Source organism: Chiroxiphia lanceolata, chromosome 10 (assembly GCF_009829145.1).
Source record: "Chiroxiphia lanceolata isolate bChiLan1 chromosome 10, bChiLan1.pri, whole genome shotgun sequence".
Taxonomy (NCBI): domain Eukaryota; kingdom Metazoa; phylum Chordata; class Aves; order Passeriformes; family Pipridae; genus Chiroxiphia; species Chiroxiphia lanceolata.
This window is the reverse complement of record NC_045646.1, coordinates 22,850,106-22,874,848: the sequence shown is the minus strand read 5'-3', so window position 1 is coordinate 22,874,848 and position 24,743 is coordinate 22,850,106. Positions and strand designations below refer to the sequence as shown.

The following is a 24,743-nucleotide window of genomic DNA, read 5'->3' as shown; positions in this document are numbered from 1 at the left end:
ACCCTCCCAGTGTGCTTCTACTGACAGAACCTCTCTCTTTTGTAATTTGTAACTCATCTTCCTCTTCCCATCACTTTCCCACTCAACTATTTGCCTTTCCCCTCTCCAGACAGTTCCTCCCTCCCTGTCCAAGGTACCCCGGACAGCCCTGAACGCAGCCGTGGTTCTGCCCCACGTTGCTGAAGGAGGCAGTCCAACTGCAGGAACCCCTTACCTTCATTTGTGCAAGTTGCTGCTGTTGCTGCTGCTGCTGCAGCCTCCGCAGAGCCTCCTGCTGCTGCTGCCTCTGCCTCATGATCTCCTTCTGGCGCTGGAGTTCCAGCTCCTTGCGCTTCCGCTCCTCCTCCTCCAGCCGCTGCCGCGCCGCCTCCTCCTCCATGCGGAGCCTGCTCTCCTCCAGCCGCCGCTGGGCCTCCTCCTCCTCACGTGCCCACTTGGCAGCCTCCTCTTCCTTCCCACGACAGAGAGGAATAAAGTCTAAGTAGACTTAGCAAAATTTAAAATACTCCTGGCTTTGAGGTACTGATACTCTGAGAGAACAGAGCCTTTATATCTGTAATCTGGCTGCTCGTTTACCTCTACATTTCTCAGGCAAGAAAGCCCAGTAATCTAGCCTATATTCCCTAAAAATACAAGCTTCCCATTGCCCCACCAGGGAACTCGGAAGAGAATGACATCTCCCTAGTTCAGACAAGCTCACTTCATACTATTTTCTTTCTAGAAGTCATGCACCTTTCAGTCTGAGTTTCTGCCTGCTTATACTGCTCACAGTACTGCCACATTTTCAGCGGAATAGAACTTGGCAGAAATAACATGAAAGAAGGAACAGGTGACAAAGAAGGAGATGTTTACTGGAGTTACTCAACCCCAGAGGTGCAGGGATGATGCTTCTGCAGACAAAGGAGACGACTGTACAGTGGGACAGAAACGAGGTGAACATCTTACAAGGGAGGACCCCGAACAGGAATTTTTAAATACTAAGTGGGAATTCTGAAATGGACCTGGAAGTTAATGTCAAGCCAATCATGTTTCAAGGTTAGTTTGACTGAGGGACTGTGACAGTATCAACTAGGGGGCTGGAAGTTCAAGTTCTCTAATATGGACTTCTAAAGCTGACCCCAAGAAGAAAAAAATACTGTAAAATAAGACAAGAAAAGGGAAGGAAAAAAGCTGAAACTCTGGTAGCGAACATAGTCTTGGCATTGTACAGAAGTGCCAGTTTGACAGAACTGATCATCTCAGGTGGCAGTAGAAGATAACAATTCTCTAGTAAAGGCCCAGAGAGTGGTAATTCAAACCAAACTGTTACTCTGGTACTGTACTCTGCCTTTCCTTTGAAGAAAGGAGCAGAAATACCATGCTGCAGAGCCATTCTTAAGGCTCAGGCACGAAGGAAAACATGCACTCCACCCAAATCTCTTTTCCAAAGGACAGATCGGACCCTGATTATTTTGTGTGAAATCAGGATACAGGTAAACAACCTCCTCTTCATTTTCTCAATACTGTTTACAATCTCTGCTTTCTTTCACCAAAACTGATGGCCTCTCAGGCAGGGATGCAAGTGTCAGCCCCTGTTTGTTCTGGCAGCCCCAGAACGAAATACAAGAGTCCCTTTTGCCATTGTCACCTGTTTCCGAATTAACTCCTCTCGCTGCCGTCTCTCCTCCTCTTCTCTCCTCCTCTCCTCCAATCTCCTAAGTGCTTCCTCCTGCTGCTGCCTCTCCTCTTCCTCCCGCTGCCGCCTTAGTGCAATTTCCTGCTCTCTTTGTCGCCTCAGGGCTTCCTCCTGGAGTTGGGAACAAGATGTCAGTCTGTAAATGCCCTTGTACTGACAAACCACATCAGAACACAGATTACAGCACTGTCTGGCCAAGTGAATGGCCTCGAGAAAAGCTCCCTGGCTCCAAGCTAAGCTCTACCAAAACATTGCATCAAACACTACAGACCGACATGGTAACAAGTTATTTTGATGCAGTGTGCATCTCATACATAAATTAATTATTTTAATGAAAAAACAAACACATGAAATCATTGCCTGCCTTTGGTTTTAGGAAGAATGGTGTGGAGAATGACAACAAAGGGCGAGAGTCCTCTTTCCACTGTGCACTCAGTACTTCACATACATATATTTTAGCGTGTGGGTATCATTAATTCCTTTTTTTTTTTTGGGTGTCAGCTGTAAGTTGGAAGCTTTTCCTACTTACAGGAGTTTCTGAACCCTGACAATTCAAGAGCACTACAAAACTCAACCCACATGTCCAGACATAAGAAGGAAGCTGAAGCAGCCCAGTGCACACACAGATGCTGTAGCTGTGGAAGTCTCAGAGATGTGACTCTATGGAAGGGCTTGGACTGGGCTGTCCCTATACTATTTAAATATTATGGCCAACAAAAGGTCTCTCAAGGGCTTTGATTTTGGGCTGTCCCTAAATTACTGACAGAGCTTCCAATGAATTATGTTTTGTTTTCCAAGTAGCAAAGCTATTTACTCAAAAAGCAGTACCCTTTCCTACTGCCCTAAGATCAACACAGACATTTTTCCATCCTGCTACTTGTGTCTGGAGGAACAGGGTACAAGCAGCCTTTGGCTGGCTTCCTGGATATTGTTACATGGGAGCACACCTGAGGGACCTTTTCCCCAGTTCTGACTTTCCCTTGCATTAAAAAGCCTTAGTTTGTGCAGCCTTTTCTGATCTCTGACATTCAGCAACTGAGTTAAGGCTGCCCTGCTTTTCATCCCTTCTGTTTTCTCTCCACTTTCTGACATCCTACTAACTCAACCTAAAGACCTACTTTTTGGACAAGAACTTTTTTAAGCTTTTATAAATCTATTTTCCTTTTAAAATGACCACTACTGTGCAATCGTACTCTTCCAAGCTTTTTATGAGCAACACTGTTCCCAGGATGCTGGGTGACTAGTTGTGCAGCATGGATGTAAACTCTGGCAAATCAGGGAAGTGAACTGGGAAAAGTAAGACCCTTTTATTCAATTTGATACCAAACCTTCATGTCCACACAGCAGAGATAAACTACACTACAGTTCCCTGAACAACTGGCCTGGGTGTTCCTCTGACAATAAAATTCAGATGTCTGCAACAGAGTTGTCAGTAGACAGAACATCTTTTATAACCAATCCTATAGCACTGAAGAGCTGCTGGCTGCAAGCTGACAACTCATTTTTATTCCTGGGTATCACTGAAGCAGTTTAGTGCTAAAGGGAAGTGCAGTAAATGTTTCTCTTCCACTAACTGGACATAAAACAATAGCCTGTGATTCATCTTCTCATTAATCAAGCCCTTGGTTTGTCATAGCCACAAAAACTTGCAGCACAACACACACCACCTGAGCCACTGTTGTACCTTGGGCCTGTAACTGTATTAACTGGACACGTGCAGTCGAGTCATAGGAGTCAAGTGTCCCCAGTACAAGTGCTGGAAAATTTCTGCTCGTTGTTTCTTTCCCTGAGAAGTCTCCTGAGGAGGCTGGGGGTGTGCCAGGCTCCTTTGTTTGGCTGGAGACCACAAAGCAGGATCTGAGCTCGGGAGGCCCAGCTCAGCCAGGCTGGGGGGCTGTCACTGACTGAACACGTGGTACCTGAGATGAACCAAGTCACCAGTGAACAGCAGTTCATTGACATCCCTGCCCTACTTTCCCTTTGGGAATGAGGCTAGGATTGCCATTAGGTCAGCAGGTATCAGGGATCTCTCTCTTGCTCAGGCATGCCAGGAGAGACACTGTTGAATGACAGCAACTAAAATATTTCTGTCCCCTACAGAGCTAAAGACAAACAGTGTTGTAACAAGATGAGAAAAAAAAAAAATCTTAAGATTCTGAAAAGCTGGGAACCACATGGCTGATGCAATTCCTTTCTCCTACTCTTCACAGTTATAAAAAAGGTTGCCTTAATATTTACTTCTGTATCTTCTTATTATTTGACATTTTTGTTTGAGCATGTGACCAAAAACATTCAAAGCTCTCCAGCTTCCTGCCACTGACTTGTATGGGAAACACTCAATCCTTTGGCTCTTGCTGTTCCCACGTTTGCACCTTCCTGCTCCAAGAGAATCCCAATGTTCTTTAGCATCTTTCTTAATAATTGTTTTCAAGCACACCCACCTTGCTGTACAGACAGCTTATTTCAGACCTTTTAAAATATCTGTAACATTACAGAAAATCCTTAAGCAGCAATCCCCAGTTCAACAGACTCTGGATTCTTAAATAAAACAGGGAATTTTTTGCAGCTGGTAACACCTGCAGTTCTGCTTGTCTATATCACTGGGGCTTACAAATCTCTGTGCTCTCATCTTTGAAACAGGTATTTTAAAGGGAGCACTAAAAACATAATTCAGAGAAAATAATCATTAGCTAGTTGTTAAACCTCCAATTTTGTTCCTGAAAGCAATCAATCATGACAAAACAGAAGATATCAGACCAGAGACAAAAAAGAAATACAGGAGCTACACAAGCTGGGCATTACTGTTTGCAATTCCACAGTGCAAAGTAATTGATGAAAACTATGAACAGAACTGAATTCAACATTTGGTATGACATTTCATCCTACAGAATTGAATTTCTATTAGTTATTTTTTTATTTAGAATTCACCATCAACAGCATATTTACTAACCTTATATACTAGTCTTTTATGCAGTATTACATCAAAAGCCTTCCTGAAGTCCAGGCAGATTAAGTCTACTGCTTCACCCCTCTCAGCTCTCACTGTCATCTCCTCAAAAGAAGTTAATCAAATTTGTTAAGCATCATCTCCTCTGTATAAATCCATGCTAATAAATCAGTTCATCCCTGATGCTACAATGCCTTCCAGTACAGAAGTCAGATTCAAATATTAGACCAGTTTTCTTTTTTTTTAAATACAAAACACAATGTTACTTTCTCTTTCCAGAGAAATGCTTAAACTCTTTGTTACCTTTTCAAGACATTACTGCTCAGAATTCAGCATTGTGGCAATTATTGCATTGGTAATGAACTAACATACTTGCTGTTACTGCTTTTCAACCCCGTTCTGCTTCCTCCTTGTCAACAGTTATTTCCCACGGCATCTCAGAAAGGGAGAGTCAGACTGTTTACTGTACAAATCCAAAGTGGACAACAAAACTTTGGAATTTAACAGACATGGAGTTATACACAGTAGCAAAACTGTTAGACTGAAAAGAAACAACCCAAGTCTACTTGAAGCCACCATGGATGACACACATTGAGTTACCAGGTGATCAGCTGAAAAATGAGTTGTTATTACACCAGATCTAAAGCCATCTGACTCAAAAGTTAAACTTTTGAGTTTATTATTGCTTCAATGCTACAGTTTGACCTCAAGCAAAGGATGCTTTTCCACTGTACACCATAATGACTTCCTGTACACAAAGCAGAGATATTAAAGCAAGGAGCCATTTGTAGACTTGATCCCAAAAGATTCCATGACAGTTACCTACATGTCATATTAAAACAGATCTTTGGTGACAAAACCCAAACCCTGAGTCAACTGAGGTCTACAACTAACTTACAAATAAAACTAGAGGTTCTTAGAGGCTTCCTCTGAAGTGTCTGATGCTTGAACCAGGAATGTGCTTTACAACTGCCCATCTAAACACACAGCAAATATTATAGAGGACACAATTATTTATTATTTCTGCCTATAATTACTGTGGTGCTTTTCAGGGCATTTAAACTCCTTAGTGTATAAGCTCAGCCACGTGCTTGCCCTTATCCTTAACACGCAGAGTGAAAACCTCACCTTTCACTGTCTTTCCCTCCTACAAAACTTAAAGGAACAACTTAATTTTCTTCCATGCAGAATTCAGAAGAAAATGCTAAAAATGTCAAACTAGCAATGTCTCCATTTTTTATCCCTGGAAGATTAAGGACATACAACTCCCATATTCACTCTTCTACTGCAACGTTGATCACATAATTCTTTTTTAAGAGATCTGCTTGACCAAACTACATCTCTTCCTTTCCCAAATATCAACTGGGGAAAAAAAGTTGACAGACTCTATTATGAAGATAATAATTCATTCAAAATTATTTATTAAGTTAAAAAAAACAACAGGAGAAAAATAAGGTGAATGTCACATCACTATTTTCCACTATAGCCCTACCTCTTATTCATTTGAAACGGCTGCTCAAGCTCCATCTACTCCAGAACATACCCTTATAAAACCCTACACTGCATAAATGGCAAATAAAGATTTAACATGCAACAAGTGGGCAACTAACTGAAGTCTAATATTGACACTAAAAAGTCAGGAGGGAATATTCCACATGGAATAAAGCCCCTCTGCTCTCAAACAGGAATCTATCTTAAAGTGAAGCATCAAAGCCCATTTCTTAGACTGCAATTTGGGCTCTTAAAAATCAAGTACAGGAGAATCATAAATTCATATACTCACATGAAAAAAATATTCCAACTGTCTTCATACACACCTACCAAAGATTAATTAGACCCCACAGGATTCTTAAAGTGAGTTTTATAAAGTATTATAATTAGAGATTAACTACATTGAGGAAACTCACTTGCTTCCTGCGGGCCAGTTCTTCTTCTTCCCGTCGTTTCCTCTCATCTTCCTGCTGCCTCCTAAGTAGCTCTTCTTGTTGCCTCCGAAGCTCCTCCTGCCTTTTCCTCTCCTCTTCCTCTCGTTTGGCCCTCATTTCCACTTCTCTCCTCTCTTGCTCTAGCTACAATTCACATAAAACTATACTCAGATGCAGGTAACGTATTCCTACACCATTTCTTAGGGCAACTCTGCTGAAATTACAGTAACAGCTTAACAGATGAAGCCTCTGACAGATACTCTCCCTTAACTGGCATTTTACCTATCAGCTGGCTGCCTACTGGGGTCAGATTCCTCAAGCAGTCTAGAAGAATTTTGGACAATTTCTGTTCTGTAACGAACACCAGTTCTCTAGTCAGTCTTTCCACATCAGCTCCTCAAAATACCCTCTGACTTCAGAAGCTTGTAGCGAGTTACTTTGCAGTGATCACGAAATAATCATTTTCAGGAAATGTACAGAATCAAACAAGTTCGAACTCACAAAAATAATTTAATACTAGAGTATGTGTGAAATGACCCTGGCAAATAAGACTCTTATGATTTCCCAAAACCAATGCTGGTGAAAAACACATGGCTTAAGAGAACAACTACCTGCTCCCAACTCAGGGTTTGGCATGACAGCTCACGATGATCTCAGTTTAAAAGAGAGGTGGCTAATGAAGAGGTTTTAACCACAAATGTAGAACACAGGCACTACTTCAGAGGTCAGCAGTACCTCCACAGCAATGGTTTTCACAAGCAGTCCACGAGGGTTTTGTAACTGGTTTTTATAACCCCTATTCTCTTTATGGTGCTTTCCATGAAAGTCTAGTCAAAATCACAGATTTTGTCTAGATTGAAGAACTTGGTCTTCCATTGGCTCAAGAACCACAGTTACACTGCAGAACAGCAATCCCAACTTCTTACAGTACAAAACAGTTTCTGACCTTTGCAGCTTTGGCCTTCTCGAGCTGCTGAAGTTGTTCTAGAGCTGGTCCCTGAGCTGCAGTATCAATGGGCAGATCCCAGACACTGCTTCCTTCCCAGACTAGATAGTGAAGAAAACAAACATTGACAAGCAAAAATAAGCACATCAACAAACACAAGTGAAAGGGCGAAATCTTGCGTACGCTGTTACTACGTTTTATGAACTAAAATCATGATAACATGTTAGTCTTAGTCAGTAGAGGGCCACCTTATCTTTCTGCAGAACCAGGCTTGTCCATGTCTGAAGCAAGGCTGGGTTTCCTACAAAATTCTACAGAAAAACCAGCTATTCAAACTCCTCCCATCAGAGCAGAACATCCTTAGAATATAACAACCCCTTCAGATCAAAGCTTCCCATAACCATCAAAAAATTACCATATTCTTCACAGCTCTCAAAGTGGAACTTACACTGTGAGGCAAAGTAGGATGATCCAGTCAAAAATAATGATGCAGAACTAATTTCCCCTGGTGTCAAAAAGGGAGTGATCATCTCAAAGATGCTGACTCTTACTGCATGGACTTTTCTGAGTAGCCCTGGCACAGGCAAAGCCTCTTACCTGTAGGCTGTGAAGCTGACTGAAGTTCCCATATTGAGCCAGTGTCCGGCACTGACACAGACCTTGTGACAGGTGGCATCATGTTCTGTTCAGATATTCTGCAATACCAACAGGGAGAGTCAACATGCCACTTCCAGGGCGAGGAGTGCTCTGAACACACATGACACTCAGTAATTTGTAACACACTCCTTTCCTTCCACACCTCTATTTAAAACAAAAATACCACACCGACAAGGCTAATTGCTTGTAGAGCTCTTGCTGATCTCGTCCCTGCTGTCAAGCCAAGGGCTAAGCCAGCTACTGCTACAGTTTTGCATCTGCTGCTTAGAGGCCAGTTTGAGGAACCAGCATCCAGTACTGCAAAACTTGACTGGCAAAGCCATTCTGTACCAGCCCATCTGTCAAACAGGTACGATTTCAACTCCGAGATTTTTCCTCCTCGCTTCCATAAACACTCTCTAAGGCAAAGACTACATCTGTAAAGCAGTACTCAACATCCTGAACGGTTTCATATTCCTACTGCAATCTTTAAAATATGTAATGCTCCAATATGAGCAAACTTGACTAGGACAGACTGCTGACAAGATGCAATTACTGTTATATACAAGCTAGAGCACAGGAAGAATGGACTTCAGTTCAAGGCTGGGCTAACTCACCTCATCTTCAGGGCTTGGAACTGTTGCAAGAGGATAGCAAGCTGCTGCTGCTGCTGGGAGGAGAGGGCTGCCTTCTGCTGCTGAGCCAGCATCTGTGCATACTGTTGTCTTCAAAAGACAAGCAGAGAGTCACTGGGGTTTGCTCACTTATGCCCAGGTTACAGAATCATGCTCTGGGACTAATGCCCACTGACCTATATGATGTACATGCCAAGCACTAGTAGAAAGCACACAATGGGGGTTGGGAAAGAACCAAAATATAAGGATACAACCAATAGGCCCACGTGACCAGAACCAAATTTCTCTTCATCTTTAACTATGTCACCTGGGTATTACTGCCCAATGTCCCTCTTGTAGGTTTGTGCAACACTACTTCCCTTCTTCTATAAATTCTATAAAGTTAGCTCAAATTAATCTGGCTTTGCTGCATACCATCAGTCTCTTCCACAGCATGCCAAGGCATTGCCTGGCACAGGGGCAGGCTTTCACCTCAAACTATAAGCTGACAATCAGCATTAAAAAAAATATGATCATGACACACGCTTTCAAGACCCCTTGAAGAAGTAGTCTGATTGTTTCCTTTCCTCCAAGCCCCTACAAAACAAGTTGTCAGGAACTGACCAGAACTGAACAACTGACAGCTTTGGCAAAATAGACTACAAACTTCTTTGACCAGCAGTTACCTCCTGCTCATCTTCAAAGAGCTGAGCAAGCAGACCAAAAGGAAGTTCCACCTTCTCCATCTCCAGTTCAAAAAACTGGCAGCCTTCTCCTGACTCGAAAACATCTGAAGTGCATTACTAGGACAGCTGGGATTCAGCCTGACCAGAACAGGTACCATACAGCAGCTCTCACCCAAGCAGGTATGTGTGACACAGAAAACGACTGACAAACGTGCCTGAGGCAGCCACACTGTCCTACTCCTGCACACTGGGGACATCTCTGGTGTTTGGGGAAGCAGCTATTGCTGTTGGAGGTAGAGCACTCCCAGCCCCAGTGCCCAAGAAAACAATGACAAGTTGAACCCAGATGACTAAAAATGCAGAGCAGAACACGGCCACTGGAACATCTCTGGCACTTTGGGGAGTCTTACTGTATTAAAAGATGCTGATACTGGAGGTGCTGCATTTGGATCAGAGCCAACTCCTGCTGTCTAGTCAGTCGCTCTTGGTCCAGCTCGCCCTGTGTTTAGGAATAAAACACTTCATTATAATACACATATATATGTAAGAGCAGCATATTGCAAATGCAAGCAATGTAAGAGTTGTACTTTGAACAAAAAAAGTCAATAAAAGTGGAAAAATTGCAAGAGACTGACAAAGCCTGTAGCACAGTGAATGAAATACACAGCACTCCTACATATTACAGGGTTAAACCTCCCAGCCACAGACATGGCAAAACAAACACTTTTAAACTTAGTCCTTCTCTTACAAAAGTAATTTAACACCGAGTTCAGCCTCGGTGCTCAGAACACTTGCAATTCCAAGACAAAGCACCCAACAACTAAAGAATTCATTCCTATTTGTTACAGGACTATTTGAATACTCTAACTGTCACACAATTACCAGATGTGGAAGTGGTGCTGGGCCTGGAGTGAAGGGGACCCTGCCCCACATTTTCATGATGTCTCCAAGTGGCTGGAAAGTCTCATCACAGGCTCTCTTAACCAACAATGACATGGTGAAGTATCCAGCCTGGAACCACTCTGCCATCTCCTGATTACTGAATGGACCTGAAGGAACATCAACCAACACATGTTGCAGGGAAGGAGAAGCAGGGTTGAGTTCAGCATGTTGGAAACAAAGAGCACAGTGCTTGTTAAAGTCACAGTACCAGCACCAGCGGGTCCTGTCCATCTCCCCCCTTGATTGCACAGACTGAGCCCCCAAGGCTGGAGTGTCAATGCACAGATCTGCATCTTTACAGGGGTACAGCCCTGCCCCAGAGTCTCACCCTGCACTACAGGGGACAGGCCAGCACTGAGCTGTGAGGCCTGGCCCAGCTAATACCCTTCCTGCCTTGCAGCAGAGCTCATCACTGCTCCAGGCTCAGCCCCGGGCTGACAACAGCCACACTTCCCAGGTTGGCCCTTGGCAGCACCCACGAGCTGACAGTGCCACAACCACAGTGCTGCTCTCCCCAGGTGCACTGCACAGCTCATTCAACAACCTTAGCCTGGTTCTACTCTTGCCTTCAAATTGGAGGAATTCATATGTTTCACAGAAGTTTTGCTTCTGGAACTCAGCAGATGAGCAGATCCACCTCTGGATGGATAATTACATTTGTTAAGGTAATGAGGATCCATTTTCTTTCCTTTCTCAAAAAGCTACATTTTTCCTTCTCTTCCTCTTTTTCCTGAGAAAGACTTCAGTAACTGCCTTCAAAGGAGGGTTCCTATACTAATTTTACATATCCAAATAGATACAAAGCCAGTAGAAAAAAATATTATTTAACTGAGTAAGAGTCACGTAAGTAAGTTTTGCAAAAATGTTCTCTGAAAAGCAAGAACATTTAGCAACTCTTGCCTCTTCTGTAAGGAATATCTCTAGAAGGCAATTCCTTTCAGAGAATATAAAACCAAAAGAGGTTATTCCAAGAAAAAAAAATTAGGTGGGAGTGTTTACTTCTGGAGGTCACATGGAAGGAAGTCCAGCCAGCAGTGCCTGACATACCGTGTAAAGCAACTGAGCAAATATAAGCAGTTTATGGCTCACATCCTTTCAACTTAAAGGAGTGAGGAAAAAACCCTAAGGATGTGCAATACCTGCAGACAAGAGACTGGCACAGATCCCATAAAAACACCCCCAGCAATCCTATCTGGAGTCCACAGCTAAGGAGTCCTTCACACAAACAGTGTGAAGCACAGCAAGGGAGGAATTCACTGCTTAACTGCATTTTTGGGAGGCAGATAAGCAGCTGCTAAAACAGAGCCCAGAGACCTCCAACAGAAAAGTACCTTCTGAAAGCAAAGATGCAAATATCTGTATGAAAGGCCTGCTCTAACTTTCATTGCAAAAAAAAAAATTCTTCAGCAAAAACTGCAAGCATGAAACAGTTTATTTGTATTCTATGAACTAACACTGCACTGGCTGCAAGTGCAATTTAAATTGAGATTCTGCATGAGCACTGGCTTATGGAAACTTGTTTCCTCTTTGCTCTAGATTCTAAACAAATTACCTTTCCCTGAATACTCAATGCCTTGAGGCTGAGCCTAGAAAACTGATTTCAATGTTTCCCATGGATTCTTCAACAAGATACTCGAGTGGTCACGTTCTTGGTTTGTTTCCATTGTTATCTGGAAATCTGAGTAACTGCTGGCATGAAAAACAGGTTTGAGCGTAGCCTCAATTTACAGAACCACAAAGTGATGGCAAACCTCACCCACAACAAAGCCTTGACTCTGGACATGAGGCCTGCTGAGCTGAGGGGGGCACTGATGGGTTGAAGATATTTGCAGAACCCAATTCTAGAGTGGTAAAGTCCCTGTGCTGCTTTTGTAAAAACAAGTGCCAGTATCTGTTGGGGGTAATTCTGTGAAGAACTCTAACAATTCGTGAAACAAAAGAGGAAGTGTAAAGGGCACAGACCTACCCTGAATTTCTCCTTGTGGATCTTTGTAGTACCACTTCTGCATGGCTTCATGGAACAGTGGCATAGAGGAACCCTTGGCTCTGTGCTCTTGAATTTTTGCTGCTAGTCTTTCATCATCCAGGGCACTGTCCTGCAGGTATGCCACCATCTTCTCTGCTTGCTGCAGGAGACATCAAAACCAGCAAGGAATACAAGAGTTAGATGTGTACTTACAGATCTGACAGAGAATGTGCCAAACCACCTCGTGCTACCCAGTGCTCAGGAGTGACTGCAACACAAACCTCGAGCTCTGTACCACACTGTCAGAATCCTCAACAAGCACAGTTCACCTGCTTAAGTAAAGCTTTAAAACAACTTGCCAAGAAGGTATCACACAGTATCATGGTGAAAAATACATATTTTAAACACACTGGACATACATACAGGCAAATCATAATGCTACTTTACAGTGATCATAAGCACTAGGGTCTCTAGCTTTTTAATACAGAGTATGGCACCCTGATCCATACTGCATAAAATACTACAAAAGCTTAAACTATTCTCAAAAAAAAAAGTAATGGAGAGAAGCAGCTTTCAGTACACCCCGTGGATTGTAAAGTCTCAGCTGCGTTTCTGATTTATGGGTTTCAAAACTTTTTCACATTCCAAATTCCTCCAGTCCCACGATTGTCAACAACGAAGGAATCTGAGAAATTTTACCTGCTCTAGGTGTTTGAGGCCCTCTTCATCATCTGGATCAGTGGGAATGTTGCCCATGCCTGGAGCAGCTGTGACAGGTGTTTGAACTGGCCGCAGAGCAGGATTTGAATTGGAAACAGGAGGAGAAAGATGAGCAGAAGAAGCTGTGTCTGCAGAAATCTGTGGCAAAGGTTGAGCAAGAGAAGCCAAATCTAAAGAAAAATGTTAAAGTTAGTTCATTGTCTTTTCATTAACATAAATTAAAATGACTTTTAAGAACTTACTGTGGAGAATGCTAACAGCTCAAATTTAGCACCAAAGCAAAAGTATTTTCAGATGTCCCTGAATGTACTGTTTACAGCACACTTGAGGGAACCTCACTTGAGGGAACAAACAGTTCAGTTTAACAGTGCAGAACTCAGCACACCCATCCCCTGGCCACACCATTTGTCCAGACTGATCTGCTCTACCACAACGATGCACATCCACAACTGGCTCATGTTTCTCTGAATTGCACTGCAACGTGAAGTACCAGTGCACTGCAAACACCTGAGATGGCATATCCAACAAATCCTCTCTTTACAGAGCACTTGATGAATTCCAGCTTTTTATCACCGGAATCCAGTCCTTGCCTCTTCTAAGAGACCAAGACTAACTTTTAAGAGACCAAGAGAGTGGGAACTCACTAAATTTATCTGCCAAATTTCTTACCTTCCCCTCTGCTGGACATTTTGGCTGGAGGTGTATTCTCCGGTCGACTCTCTTTATCTTCTGTTTTTTCTGTTCTTTCTGGCACAGACTCTTCCTTTCTTTCAAAAAGGCTTGTCTGCAGCGGGTCTGGAGGCTGGGATTTTGGTGGGGTGTCTGACCTTGCAGCTGGAGATGATGCCTGGGCTGCTTCTTCCCCAGTTTCTGTAAGATGGCACAGTTCTACGTGACTGAATTAACGGAAACTCTACGCTGGCAGTTGCACCAGAAGTCCCCCCCCCTTACCTGCCACTACTCTTTCTGTTTTCTCGCCCTCTTTCTTGGTCTTTTCATGATCTTTGGCTTCTTCATTGTGGCTCCCTTCAGAGTCGGACCTCTCTTCCCCTTCCTCCACAGGTCGGAAGTCCATCTCCTGTTCCTCAGGTATCGGCTCCTTCTGCACCTTCTGCAAAGCCAACACAACCGCCCGTGACCCACCCGACAGCTCGGGACATCGGGCACGGCGACCCAAGGCCCGGGACAGCCCTTCACCTTTAAAGAGAGGAACGCCCCAGAGGAGTCGAAGGTTCCCATCTCCTCCTCGGCATCCTCCAGGCACCACTCCGGGAGGCTGTCCCTGTCGTCGTCCATGCTGCCGCTGCCGCAGCGCACGCGCCGATAGCCCCGCTCGTCGTCGCGCTCCCGGAAATCGAACTCGAACCGGCGCCGCCGCTCCATGTGCTCCCGCCAGCCTGAGGAACCAGGAGAGGGAACTGCACCCCCAGCCCGGGCAGGGCAGGGCCAGAGACGGGCAATGTCCCCACAGGACACAGCCCACCTACCGAGGGGCAAGCTCAGGGCAAGGGAGAGAAAAGGACAATCCTGCCAACGAGCACGACACTTCCAAACATTGTCCACGGCACGGCCCCGAGTTATAAACTGCACTGTGAGCACTAACAACCAAGTAAGGCTGAGAAAGCTGGGCTACATCATCTAAAACATGCACCAAAATAAGGCAAGAAACACTAGCTGCTGATAGAATTTACCAGCCATCATTGACTTAAATCTTTTCTGGCCCCTTTCTGTGTGTAAGACTTTGTATTTTCTTCCAGGTCACCTGCAGAAGACACGTCCTGAAGGAAACATGCCCTCAGAGATGCTTTTGTGCACATACAGGAAAAATGGAGTGACAACTGTTCAAACACCTTTAAAAGGACCAGAAAGTCTCTTGAATGGTCATTTTTTAGCCATGGAATACCAAAACTTGGAATGTTAAGAAGAAGGAAAACTTTCCAAATTCAAGTATAAATTTTGTATCCAGAAGACACCTTCATTCAGCCAAGTTTCAAATCCTGAGTGCAATAATGCTATTTAAACTGTAAAGAACTTGATGCTAAGGAAAACAAACGGGGAGTGAAAGGATTGTACACAGCTTTCCCTGCAGCAGAAAGGTACAAAGCAAAAATGAAACCACCTTAACTTTTAGTGCTTTCAGTGGCACTTGTTCTTTTCTGGAAGGGAGGGGGGGGAAGAAAATCTACTTTTTGCTCTCAATCTGTTCAATCAGTGCAGTCTCACTGTACCAAATGGCTCCCTCCCCTCCCCCCCCCCAAAAAAAAATCACAGTAAAGGAGAGAAATGTTGTCCTGTTTCATATGAAAATGAATGTTTCCACACTGACCTTAGCCACGCAAAAACCTACCTCTGTATCACAAATATAGGAGATGTAAAACAAACTCCTTCTGGAAACATTATGAACTTCAACGTTAAATTTTACGAAGGAAACACAAAAGGTTAGACTTTAACAAGGCCTTCACTATACCATATGTGCCTATTTGCAAATAATTCCACGGGATAACTTCATCTATGCTTCTAGAAGTAAGTATTAAACCATCAAATCCATATTCTGAGGCAATCTTTCAATGTCATTAAGGAAGGAGATTGAAGTGTGAGAGGTTGCTGACAACCAGCCTGCATTTCTGATTAAAGCCATGGCCAGACATCTCATCACAACCAGGAACATCCAGGTCAGGTTTCCCAACACCTGGAAAAACAGAGCCATGGCCTGAGCCTGGCAATGCCATCCAGGGGCTCTCAAACGGCCGAGCATCTCTTCTCCTCCTCCCTTCTGTGTGGAGCAGGAAAATCCAGTATTAAGAACTTCCAATACAGCCATAAACAGGCCATGTAGAGTCCCTGCATTAGAGAAAAGCCTCTGCTCTTCCACAGTTCACATCCCTACAGCAGGAGTAGAGGCTCCTCACAGTTCAACCCAGAAACAAGGCCTGGAAAGGGAATTCGAAGCATTTTGTTAATTCCAGGTGTCTTCAAAGTTCCAGTTAAGAACCATTTCCTCTGCTTGCAAAGATTCAGTCACAGCACCCTTTATACCCCCTCATTTTCAGAGCTGGGTGAAGCCTTTGTTTCTTAATAACAAACTGTTTTTAAAAGCCTGGTCAGAATATAGGCAGAAACTCAGGAGTGAAGTACCAGGCTGCCAACCTTTAAAACAAGCCAAAAGTAAAGATAAATGTTCAACTCTTATGCAAAGTTTTTTAGCCAACAGTTAGGACACAAACACAGCTTTAAATTCAGTCCTGTACTATCACCAGGTACCAGTTATATGATCAAGACTTCAAGTTAGAAGACATAATTTTAAGTTTAATTTATCCCTTGTAATTTATGGTGACACTGTAGGTAGAACACAGGACTACTTGTCACTGCAGGAAATCCAAGTACACATTAGCCTCAATTATTAACAGCTACTTCTCTCTTGAAAGTTATATTCTCTAACTTGGCAATGAAATTTTCAATGTATGCTAAACTAACACTAAATACTTAACTAAAAAATAGTACACACTTTTTGGCATATGTTGCATATGAACCTAATTCTTATTTTGCTCAATTTTAGAGAAAGATTCTCCAATGTACTTCAGTTGCTTCAAGATATTTAATATGCACAAGGAACAATGCCCAAAAATTCAACTCTACCCCAATCACAAACTGATTCTGAAAATGGAGTGACCAAGATGATTTGAAAAGTCTTTCAAAAAAAGCAGCAACCAAAAGTCTTTATGAGATTACAGCCTAAGGACTCTCCCAAATGCTTTTCAGGAAAAAGACCTTAACAGAGGTATTTCAGGAAAGACACAAAACGGTATCAGAGAGAAATTTTAGGCAAGAAGAATTGATTCCTATATCTTAAGGATGACTTGGTAACCAAAACATAAACACCTACACATCATTCACTAGTTCTGAGACCAAACCAGGTTTGTATATGTACCTGACAAAATGGACTTGCCTGGCAAATGTAAAAGGCAATCACTATATGAATGCAAAGATTGGAACAACAGATAGAGAGGTATTAAATCATTAAAGATGGTTAAAAATTAAAAGAAAAAACCCTTAGTTTTAGACTCACTGGCTGCTTCCATGGTCACACTCTTCTTGCAGACAGTTAACCCTGCCTAAAATCCCAGCAGGGATACACAGAGCCAAGCCAAAGGAAGGGCCAGCTAAACAAATGACAGCCCTCTCAAGATATTTCTCTATTTTTAGCAGGACACATGATTAGTACTATTACCTAACACCAGAATAAGTACAAAGCAACAGTTTAAGCCACGCCAATTTGAGTTAAACTCATTGTTTAAAGTAAAAATGAGATTAAAACCATTTTGATGGTCCTGTGGCTACTCCTCACAGGAGAATTCAAACCCAGCTCTGACAGAAGCCAATACAGGACCATACAGCTGTCAGCTCAGGCTTTCTCAAAATCAGCAACTTCCCTGCACATTCACAGATCTCTTAGAACAGGCTTTCAGGAACACGTGCTAGAACTAACTTGTAAGTGAAGTTCAGTTAGTTGCCTACTACACTGGACATTCAAATAACCAGTAATATTTTCCGTAACAGAAGTAAGATAATGTGGTGGTTTGAATAATTTGATAATTTTCATAATCTTCTCCAGAAGATCTTCAAAAAAAAAGCCCAAGACATGAATGAACTTCTGAACTTTGAGGTCTATGCTTCCTTTTAAGCTAAAGCATGTGGGCTTGGACTTGCCCAGCACTCCACTCCTCGTCTGAAGCTGCATCTGACCATCATGAGGTCCCGGCCTGCTGTCGTCTGACCCAGATAGCAAAGGAGCAGTGTCTAATGAACAACTGTGACCACACACTGGGGAAAGGAAAATTACATTATTCAAAATTTGCCCTCCAGCCTTGCTCTAAATAGAAAACATCTGATGACAAATCTAGCCTTGTGCTCCTTGACAAATTTTAGTACAGTCGAGCAGCTGTTTGAGGGCAGAGCAACACAGCTGTGGAAAGGGCTTGGAACAGAGGTGATGGGCACTCACAGCAACAACAGTACTGAAAGTCCTCTGAGGTGTTCAAAAAGGGCAACAGACTCATTGGAAGAGCAACTGGGACTCTTTTATTGAAGAACTTGTCCACCTCAGCCCCAAAGGTGTCTCATGCTTCCTTTGCTTTCCTATCAAGTGTAGCCAGACTCAGGTGGTACCTTATCACCCTCTACAACTACCTGAGAGTAGGTTTAGGGTGGATATTAGGAGCAATCTTCACTGAAAAGGTTGTTTAGCACTGGCACAGGCTGCCCAGGAAAGCAGTGGAGTCCCCATCCCTGGAGGGAATCTAAAAGATGTGTAGATGTGGCAGTTGGGGACATGGGTTAGTGGTGGCCTTGGCAGTCCTGGGGAACAGTTGGACTCAGCGACCTCGAAGGTCTTTTCCAAACTAAGCAATTCTATGATTCTATGAAGATGTAACAGTAGAAGAGCCAGATCCTCCCTTGGTAGCCCAGAAGCCTTCTGCAGCCAAGAGATATCCAAACCCAGGATCCCACAACAGGTATGACTGAATCTTTTCCAAAGAGAAGGGAAATATATATATGTATTTATATATAAATATATAAATTTAATGCTGGAAACAAGTGAACAGACCTACCTTGTCAGGCCAGGGAAGGAGAGAGTGACACCAAACTGGTGCCTGACATTTATTGAGAAAAGACATCCTTTAACTATCTACAAAATGCACAGAGCAATATATTTTGAGATTTTCCAAGGATGCCTCTTGGCATTGTGAACACAGTTGAAAAACTCGAAAAAGAGGTGGCTGACCAGAATGGTTTAGTGTCAGCATCCCCCCACAGCCTCAGAAACGCTGCCTAACGTGGGTCATTTCTCTCCCCTCATTGCCACAGCCACAAAGAAACAGCATTATTAGAAAAATCCTGCTTCTACCAGGTACATACACACCTGGAACACAACACAGACAAGTGCACACCTGCAAAATACTGTTCCCTGAGCATCCTGGAAGATGCTCAGAAGAAAACAAAAGCACATGATTTTATGCTGATCATTTTGTGACAACGCCCTGCAGGCCCAGTATTTCATGGCCCAAACCACACGAACCTCACCCAGTTTTGTCCTGAACTTGGGACCTCCCTTTCCCCATGCCCTGATTCCCCCTGCCCTTTCCCTGTAAGCAGGGCTGCCTGTCTGGCCCCTGCCCTCTCACCTGGGCTGTGGGGCCGCCACCTCTCTCCGTCCCTGCGGGACCCAGCCAGTCTCCAGCCTCCGTCCTCATCCTCCCCGTTCTGCTCCTCCCGGAAGATGCGCCAGTTCTCGCTCTCAGAGCGGATAAACTCGTGTTTCCTCCCCGCTGTCGCTGTCCCACCTTCCTCAAAGTTTGGTCTCACTGCAAAGCAAACACAGGTCAGTGAACATGTGTTCTGTCTTTAGGAACACAGAAGCAAAAGGGTTAAAATCCTGCTCCCTTGGAGGTAAAAACACATCAGAACTGGTTGTAGGAACCTAGGAGAGGAATGGAAGTTTCAGGAAGGAAGCGTGACAGATTTAGGAAATCCAGGTCCCTATGTACCTTGGGATGGAAAGACTGAGGAAATAAGAAACACACCAGAAGTAAGCAAAGCATACAAGAAATTAGAACATAAACAGGAAAGATAGAGGAGAAAAAGGCAGTTTAGGAGATGTAGGGAAGTGTAACAGAAAGAGAAGAGGAAGAATAAACTGCTCTATCGTGAAAAGTCTCATGCTAAAGGAAAGTGGAGAGCAGTAAACTGTAAACAATATATAAACCAAATATTTGCTAATCCTGTAACAAAAAGAATGTGAGATCTCTATATTTAATCCAACATGACGTACAGCACCCTTGCAATGTTTTAGGAAACACCAGAAGTTTAAAGTAGGATTGAGGAACAAGAAAAAACTTAACACTGTTAATCCATCCTCTGGGTCAGTTAGAAGCAATTATGCTCAAGGGCAATCTAGAAAAAGTTCAGGATAGTCTCTTAGTTCCCAATTTACATCATGTTGTGTTTAAAACAAAACAGAAAATCCTCAAGTACTAAATGAAGAGCAAGACTGTCGGAAAAGGATGATACAAATATTTTTATAGAAAAGCTCTCCATTACACAGCAGCACATCCACATCACACACCAGTATGCCCAGGCTAAACACAGATGCTGCTTTCACTGCTGACTCACCCTGACAAGATACAGCACCACTGAAATAACTGACAGCACCAGCCTGAGGACTTCTGGATTTTGTATTTCTTTCAATGTGTTCAGCTGTGTAGCACCAAACTCTCACTGGAACCACGGTGATGCCACTTCCTAACTCATAAGGTTAACACCCAGTGTTAACCTAAAATTGTCTTGTTATCTATTAAAAAGAAGTATTTAAGTACTAGAGAAAGGTATACTGAATTTTCCTTCTTAAGAGTCTTAAAATCCAAAAATGTAAGATGGTATTTGGTGCCTGCTTGCTTAGGATAAACAAAATAAAGCATGATTATGCTCTAAGAGTCCTGGGGTGGAAAGGGACATTTTAAAGAATTTAGTTAAGGAAGGATAGTAGAATGCATTTCCCTTTCTTTCTATCAGGCAGCTTTTTCAATGAAAAAAATTAAGAAACAGACTATCTGAAATTCTGTGGCATATCAGAACTTGAAATTTCTTCCTACCTAGAGATATTGCCCTCTGGAGACAGGAAACACACACTGGCTTTGGACTTGGCACAGATCTTGGAGAAAAACCAACATCCCCTCTCCACCAGCTCAAAACACTGGAGGGAAAAAACACCCTTTTTTTCTTTCTCCAGCTCAACGTTTTCTAGAATCCCTTCCTCTCCTGTTGTTCCTCTCTGAAGAGCTAAAGCACATGGGTTAATTTAAAGCACACAGCAGTATCTAATTTAGAGCACAGCCTCAGCACCACCAGGCAATCCCAGACACGAAGGCCAGTCACACCTTCACTGCACCAAAGGGGACAGGGGCTGAACATCACTTCTGTACCTGCTGGGCTTTGAGAACAAAACCCTTCCAACAGTGTTTTGGGAACTCTCTGGTGATGCTGGCTCCAAAAAGCTGCTGGAGGCACTCAGCTCCCTCCCTCTGGTAGGTGCAATGCTGGCAGAGGACAAACCTCTGGAGATGAAGGTCAGCCACTCTCTGCTCTCCCACACTCCCCAGAAAACACAGCAAGGCAACAAGCCACACAGAAAATCTAAGTCTGGTAAACGCTGGTTTTCTCACCTTGGGCATCTAAAACATGTGCTGTACACAAAGTCAAGAGGCAGTGCAGGGAAGCCTCTCAACGTTGCTCCCTGAATGGGCTTCACATGGTAGGAAACAAGAGCCAGAGCTCCAGAGACAAGTCAGCTGAAAGGGCAACACAGGCAGGCCCAGGGGAGAGCTCAGTCCCACAGGCCAGGGGAGCCTGAGGCCCACGGGAGGAGGAATGTGCCTCATTCTTTCCAAACTTACTTTTAAAATGCTATAAGAAGGAAGAAAAATCCAATTTTTTTTTTTATTCTGCAGCACAAGACACTTGTTTTATCTCACTAAAATTAAAGTTACCAAAAGATAAGTTATTCAAACCACTATTTTGAGACAAGAAAAACAATTTTTCAGATTTATCTACTATTTTCATAAAAATTCACAGCTATTACTTGACACTTATTGAGTAACATTAATTTGAGATATTTTAGAGTCTACCAATTAAGAAAAAGAAGGATGTTATTCCTTTCCATTGTTATCAAGTTCAATTGATTCTGGAGACTGCTCTTTGACGACCCATCAGCTCACAGGCTCTGTTCTGCTCTTCCAAAAACACTGGGGGAAAAAAGCCACTTCAAGAATATTGTGGAGTCTACTTTGCCACTGTATATCCACGTGCTTTAGCCCCTCTGCACAGATATTCATGCTATGGGCACCACCAAGGCAACTCAGGTTCTGTTAGTCCTTAAGACAGCTGGTTCTGCTCCCATCCAAGTCAGGTTTTGTATTCTGAACTTGCAGAAAATGGCATTTGAAGCACATCTCTGCAAAGGTGATAAAACATCAAAAGCTGTTGGCCGAGACCAGACACAAGTGGGAACCTGCACCTCCTCTGATTTTAAATTACAGTTAGAAATGTAGAAATGGAAAAAAAAAAAAACAAACAACCAACAATTATAAGGAGTCAGTTTTATATTCATCTGAGGATGGGATCACCTGTGATTCCAAAATCTTTGCAAATACAGCAACACTCCAGTGTGTCACCTCAGAGACTGTTCTGATGTCACACTCCAGTGGAATTAAGAGAAAAAATGCACTGTATCATGACATACTCAGGTTTCTGGTACTAGGACACCACAGCAAGCAAGGCATGTGTCCAAACAGGTCTGGCATGAGATGATCCTGAAGATCAGTGAGATCAGCCAAGAAACTGGTTCTTTACAAACACAAACCGGTCACAGGTTAAGATCAGAAAAATCAAGTGACTCAAGTGACAGAAAGACTACGACAAACTGAGTACAGGGATACTCCTCCAGCTGAATCTCAGCTAAATCCATAACTCCCAAAGCCCCGGCACGGTCTCTGCAAACTGTTCCTAGACCTGAGAACAATCATTCAGCTGAAATGACTTAGGTCAAAGAATCAGGACTTGGCAGCATTTTAAGGATGAAAGAAACCAAAATGCAATCTCTGGTTTTGCCTTGGACTAATTGCCTGGACTTCCTGAAGAGAAGGAGCAGTAAAAGGGCACCTCTGTTCAAGCCTGTCACAAAGCCAGCAGCGGTGTTTACAGCAAACTTCAGACACAGCCTGGTGGTAGCCAGCCAAAAAGGCCACAGCTGTGCAACACTGAGGGAAGGGATCCTGGCTGCAGGGACAGCACTGGGATTCTGGGATGTGGCCCCATGGCAACGCGTTCAGGAGAGGACTGACTACCAGAATGGCCAATAACTCCTGCTCTCCAGGCTCAGGCCATGTTCCCTGTGCCACGTTCACTGTCTGGAGGGAACAAACAGGAAAGCCACGACTGACAGCAGGACTGCTCACTCTGCAGAGGGGGGAAACTAGGGGAGCCTATTAAGTGCTTTAACTTCTCTCTGCTGCACACTACACACTCCCTCAAGAGGAAGATAAAGAGAAAAATCTTTGCAGCCAGTGGTTTTAAAGGAATTGAAATAACTTGGCCTAGACGTGTAATTTTGTAGCTCATTTTACAGAAAAATAAAATAAAGATGATGCTTTTAAAGAAAGACTACTTCTCGTTAGGACACTACTGGAGTAGGGACACTACAGGAATACAAACATCAGGAAGTGACTATCAATGACAGGGACCAGAAGTTCTAGCTGCATATTCTCCACAAAATCTCAATCTCACCAGTAGGTCTCACAAACATACTACTCAAACATCACTCCAGATTTTTTCCACTAAGTTGACCATTATCCACTGTCATGGGTATGGGTAAACAGGTAGATTCCAAGGAATTAACAAGAGCTTAATTCTCTAACACACCTGGAAATCATGTACTGTACCTATTTAACCTGCTGCACAATCGTGTCAGATTTGCAATTCATTCAGTTGAGTCAGACTGGAAAACCTGTGACCAGACACCAGCGCTTTCTACAGGGCAAAACATGGTTTGTATGAAAATATTGTTTGCAAAGAAATCCCTCTTGTGAATAAAAGAGGCTGGCTGTAGTGGAAGGCCAGCTTTGCAGGGGTATACAAGAAGGGTGAAGGACAAGTGACATGGTCCTCCTGGGTTGCCACAGTGGTGGGAGCCCCCTTGCACCACATTATTCTGGTTCTGAAGGTCATGCTATGCCTATCACAACTTTGGGTGCTGTGCCTGAACACGTATTAAAATATTCCATACTAATGAAGCAAAGAATTAATGGTTTGCAATTTAGGGCTGGGGGAAGGTTAAAGTAAAAAAAAAAAAAAAATAGGGAGGATTTTGTTTCCTAAGCAGGAAAGTCTACATTAATAATTTTCCCAGCAGGCCTTCAGTAGTTTTACTGCAAACAACCACAGCCTTTGTTTCTCAGATCCTCTTACATGTGACGTTCGATCAAAGCCCTCACATCAGCAGCTCACCAAGGGGAAAAAAAAGAAGTGTGAACTACTCTTGGGTTCCAGAGCTGTCCTCAGAGCTGGTTTAGCAGTGCAGCTTTGCAGCCACTCAGTTAAAGCACAACCCAGGAACTCTTCTCATCTGAGAAGCGAGAGCTTCAGTGAAAGCGGCTCCGTTTGCCACAGCCATCAGCGAGCCACCTAATCTGCACTGTTCACTGCTGGGCTTTCCAGAGTCCCGGGACTGAGTCCATGTTCCCACAAAGGAGCACTGTGGCCATGGTCAGGTCTGTGTTTCTGGGCAGCAGGAGGTGTTCAGAACCCCCTCCTGGTAACGCCACCGCTCCGCAGCTCGGGACCAACCCCCGGGGAACCGGTGGCACTGCAGAGCAGCAGGGAAACACAAGAGTTCCTCTCCTCACCTAAACAAACAGCAGTGGACACTGGTTAGAGAGAAAGTACCAGAGAACAGTGTGTGGCTTTTCAGCAGCAATATATGAACTTCCCCGTTCAACTTTTCCAAGAGAATTTTGGCCTTTTCAACTTTCGTGTAAAGCTTTAGGATTATACAAACCTAAAAAATGATCTTGATGAAGGAGGTGAGGGGGAAGGCAGCCCTTCTCCAAGTAAGTGTTGGAGGATTTCTCTTTGG

General features: G+C 43.5%; 1 protein-coding gene across 10 annotated transcripts in view; it reads right to left on the bottom strand.

Annotated features, from left to right (window-relative positions):
• The window catches only part of GIGYF2 (GRB10 interacting GYF protein 2), a 74,361-nt gene that overhangs the window by 6,700 nt on the left and 42,918 nt on the right, over positions 1 to 24,743 (bottom strand). For 5 of the 10 annotated variants that reach the window (XM_032698128.1, XM_032698133.1, XM_032698137.1 and 2 more), the window contains 15 exons: positions 19,240 to 19,419; positions 14,255 to 14,454; positions 14,009 to 14,168; positions 13,727 to 13,927; positions 13,037 to 13,227; positions 12,338 to 12,497; positions 10,312 to 10,478; positions 9,840 to 9,928; positions 8,747 to 8,854; positions 8,091 to 8,188; positions 7,494 to 7,594; positions 6,530 to 6,691; positions 4,626 to 4,727; positions 1,628 to 1,786; positions 215 to 451 (listed from right to left, as the gene is read on the bottom strand). In XM_032698128.1, the coding sequence (XP_032554019.1) occupies positions 215 to 451; positions 1,628 to 1,786; positions 4,626 to 4,727; positions 6,530 to 6,691; positions 7,494 to 7,594; positions 8,091 to 8,188; positions 8,747 to 8,854; positions 9,840 to 9,928; positions 10,312 to 10,478; positions 12,338 to 12,497; positions 13,037 to 13,227; positions 13,727 to 13,927; positions 14,009 to 14,168; positions 14,255 to 14,454; positions 19,240 to 19,419 (2,315 nt within the window). The remainder of the gene's footprint in view (positions 1 to 214; positions 452 to 1,627; positions 1,787 to 4,625; positions 4,728 to 6,529; positions 6,692 to 7,493; positions 7,595 to 8,090; positions 8,189 to 8,746; positions 8,855 to 9,839; positions 9,929 to 10,311; positions 10,479 to 12,337; positions 12,498 to 13,036; positions 13,228 to 13,726; positions 13,928 to 14,008; positions 14,169 to 14,254; positions 14,455 to 19,239; positions 19,420 to 24,743) is intronic. The other 5 variants (XM_032698134.1, XM_032698136.1, XM_032698131.1 and 2 more) reach the window with 4 other exon arrangements.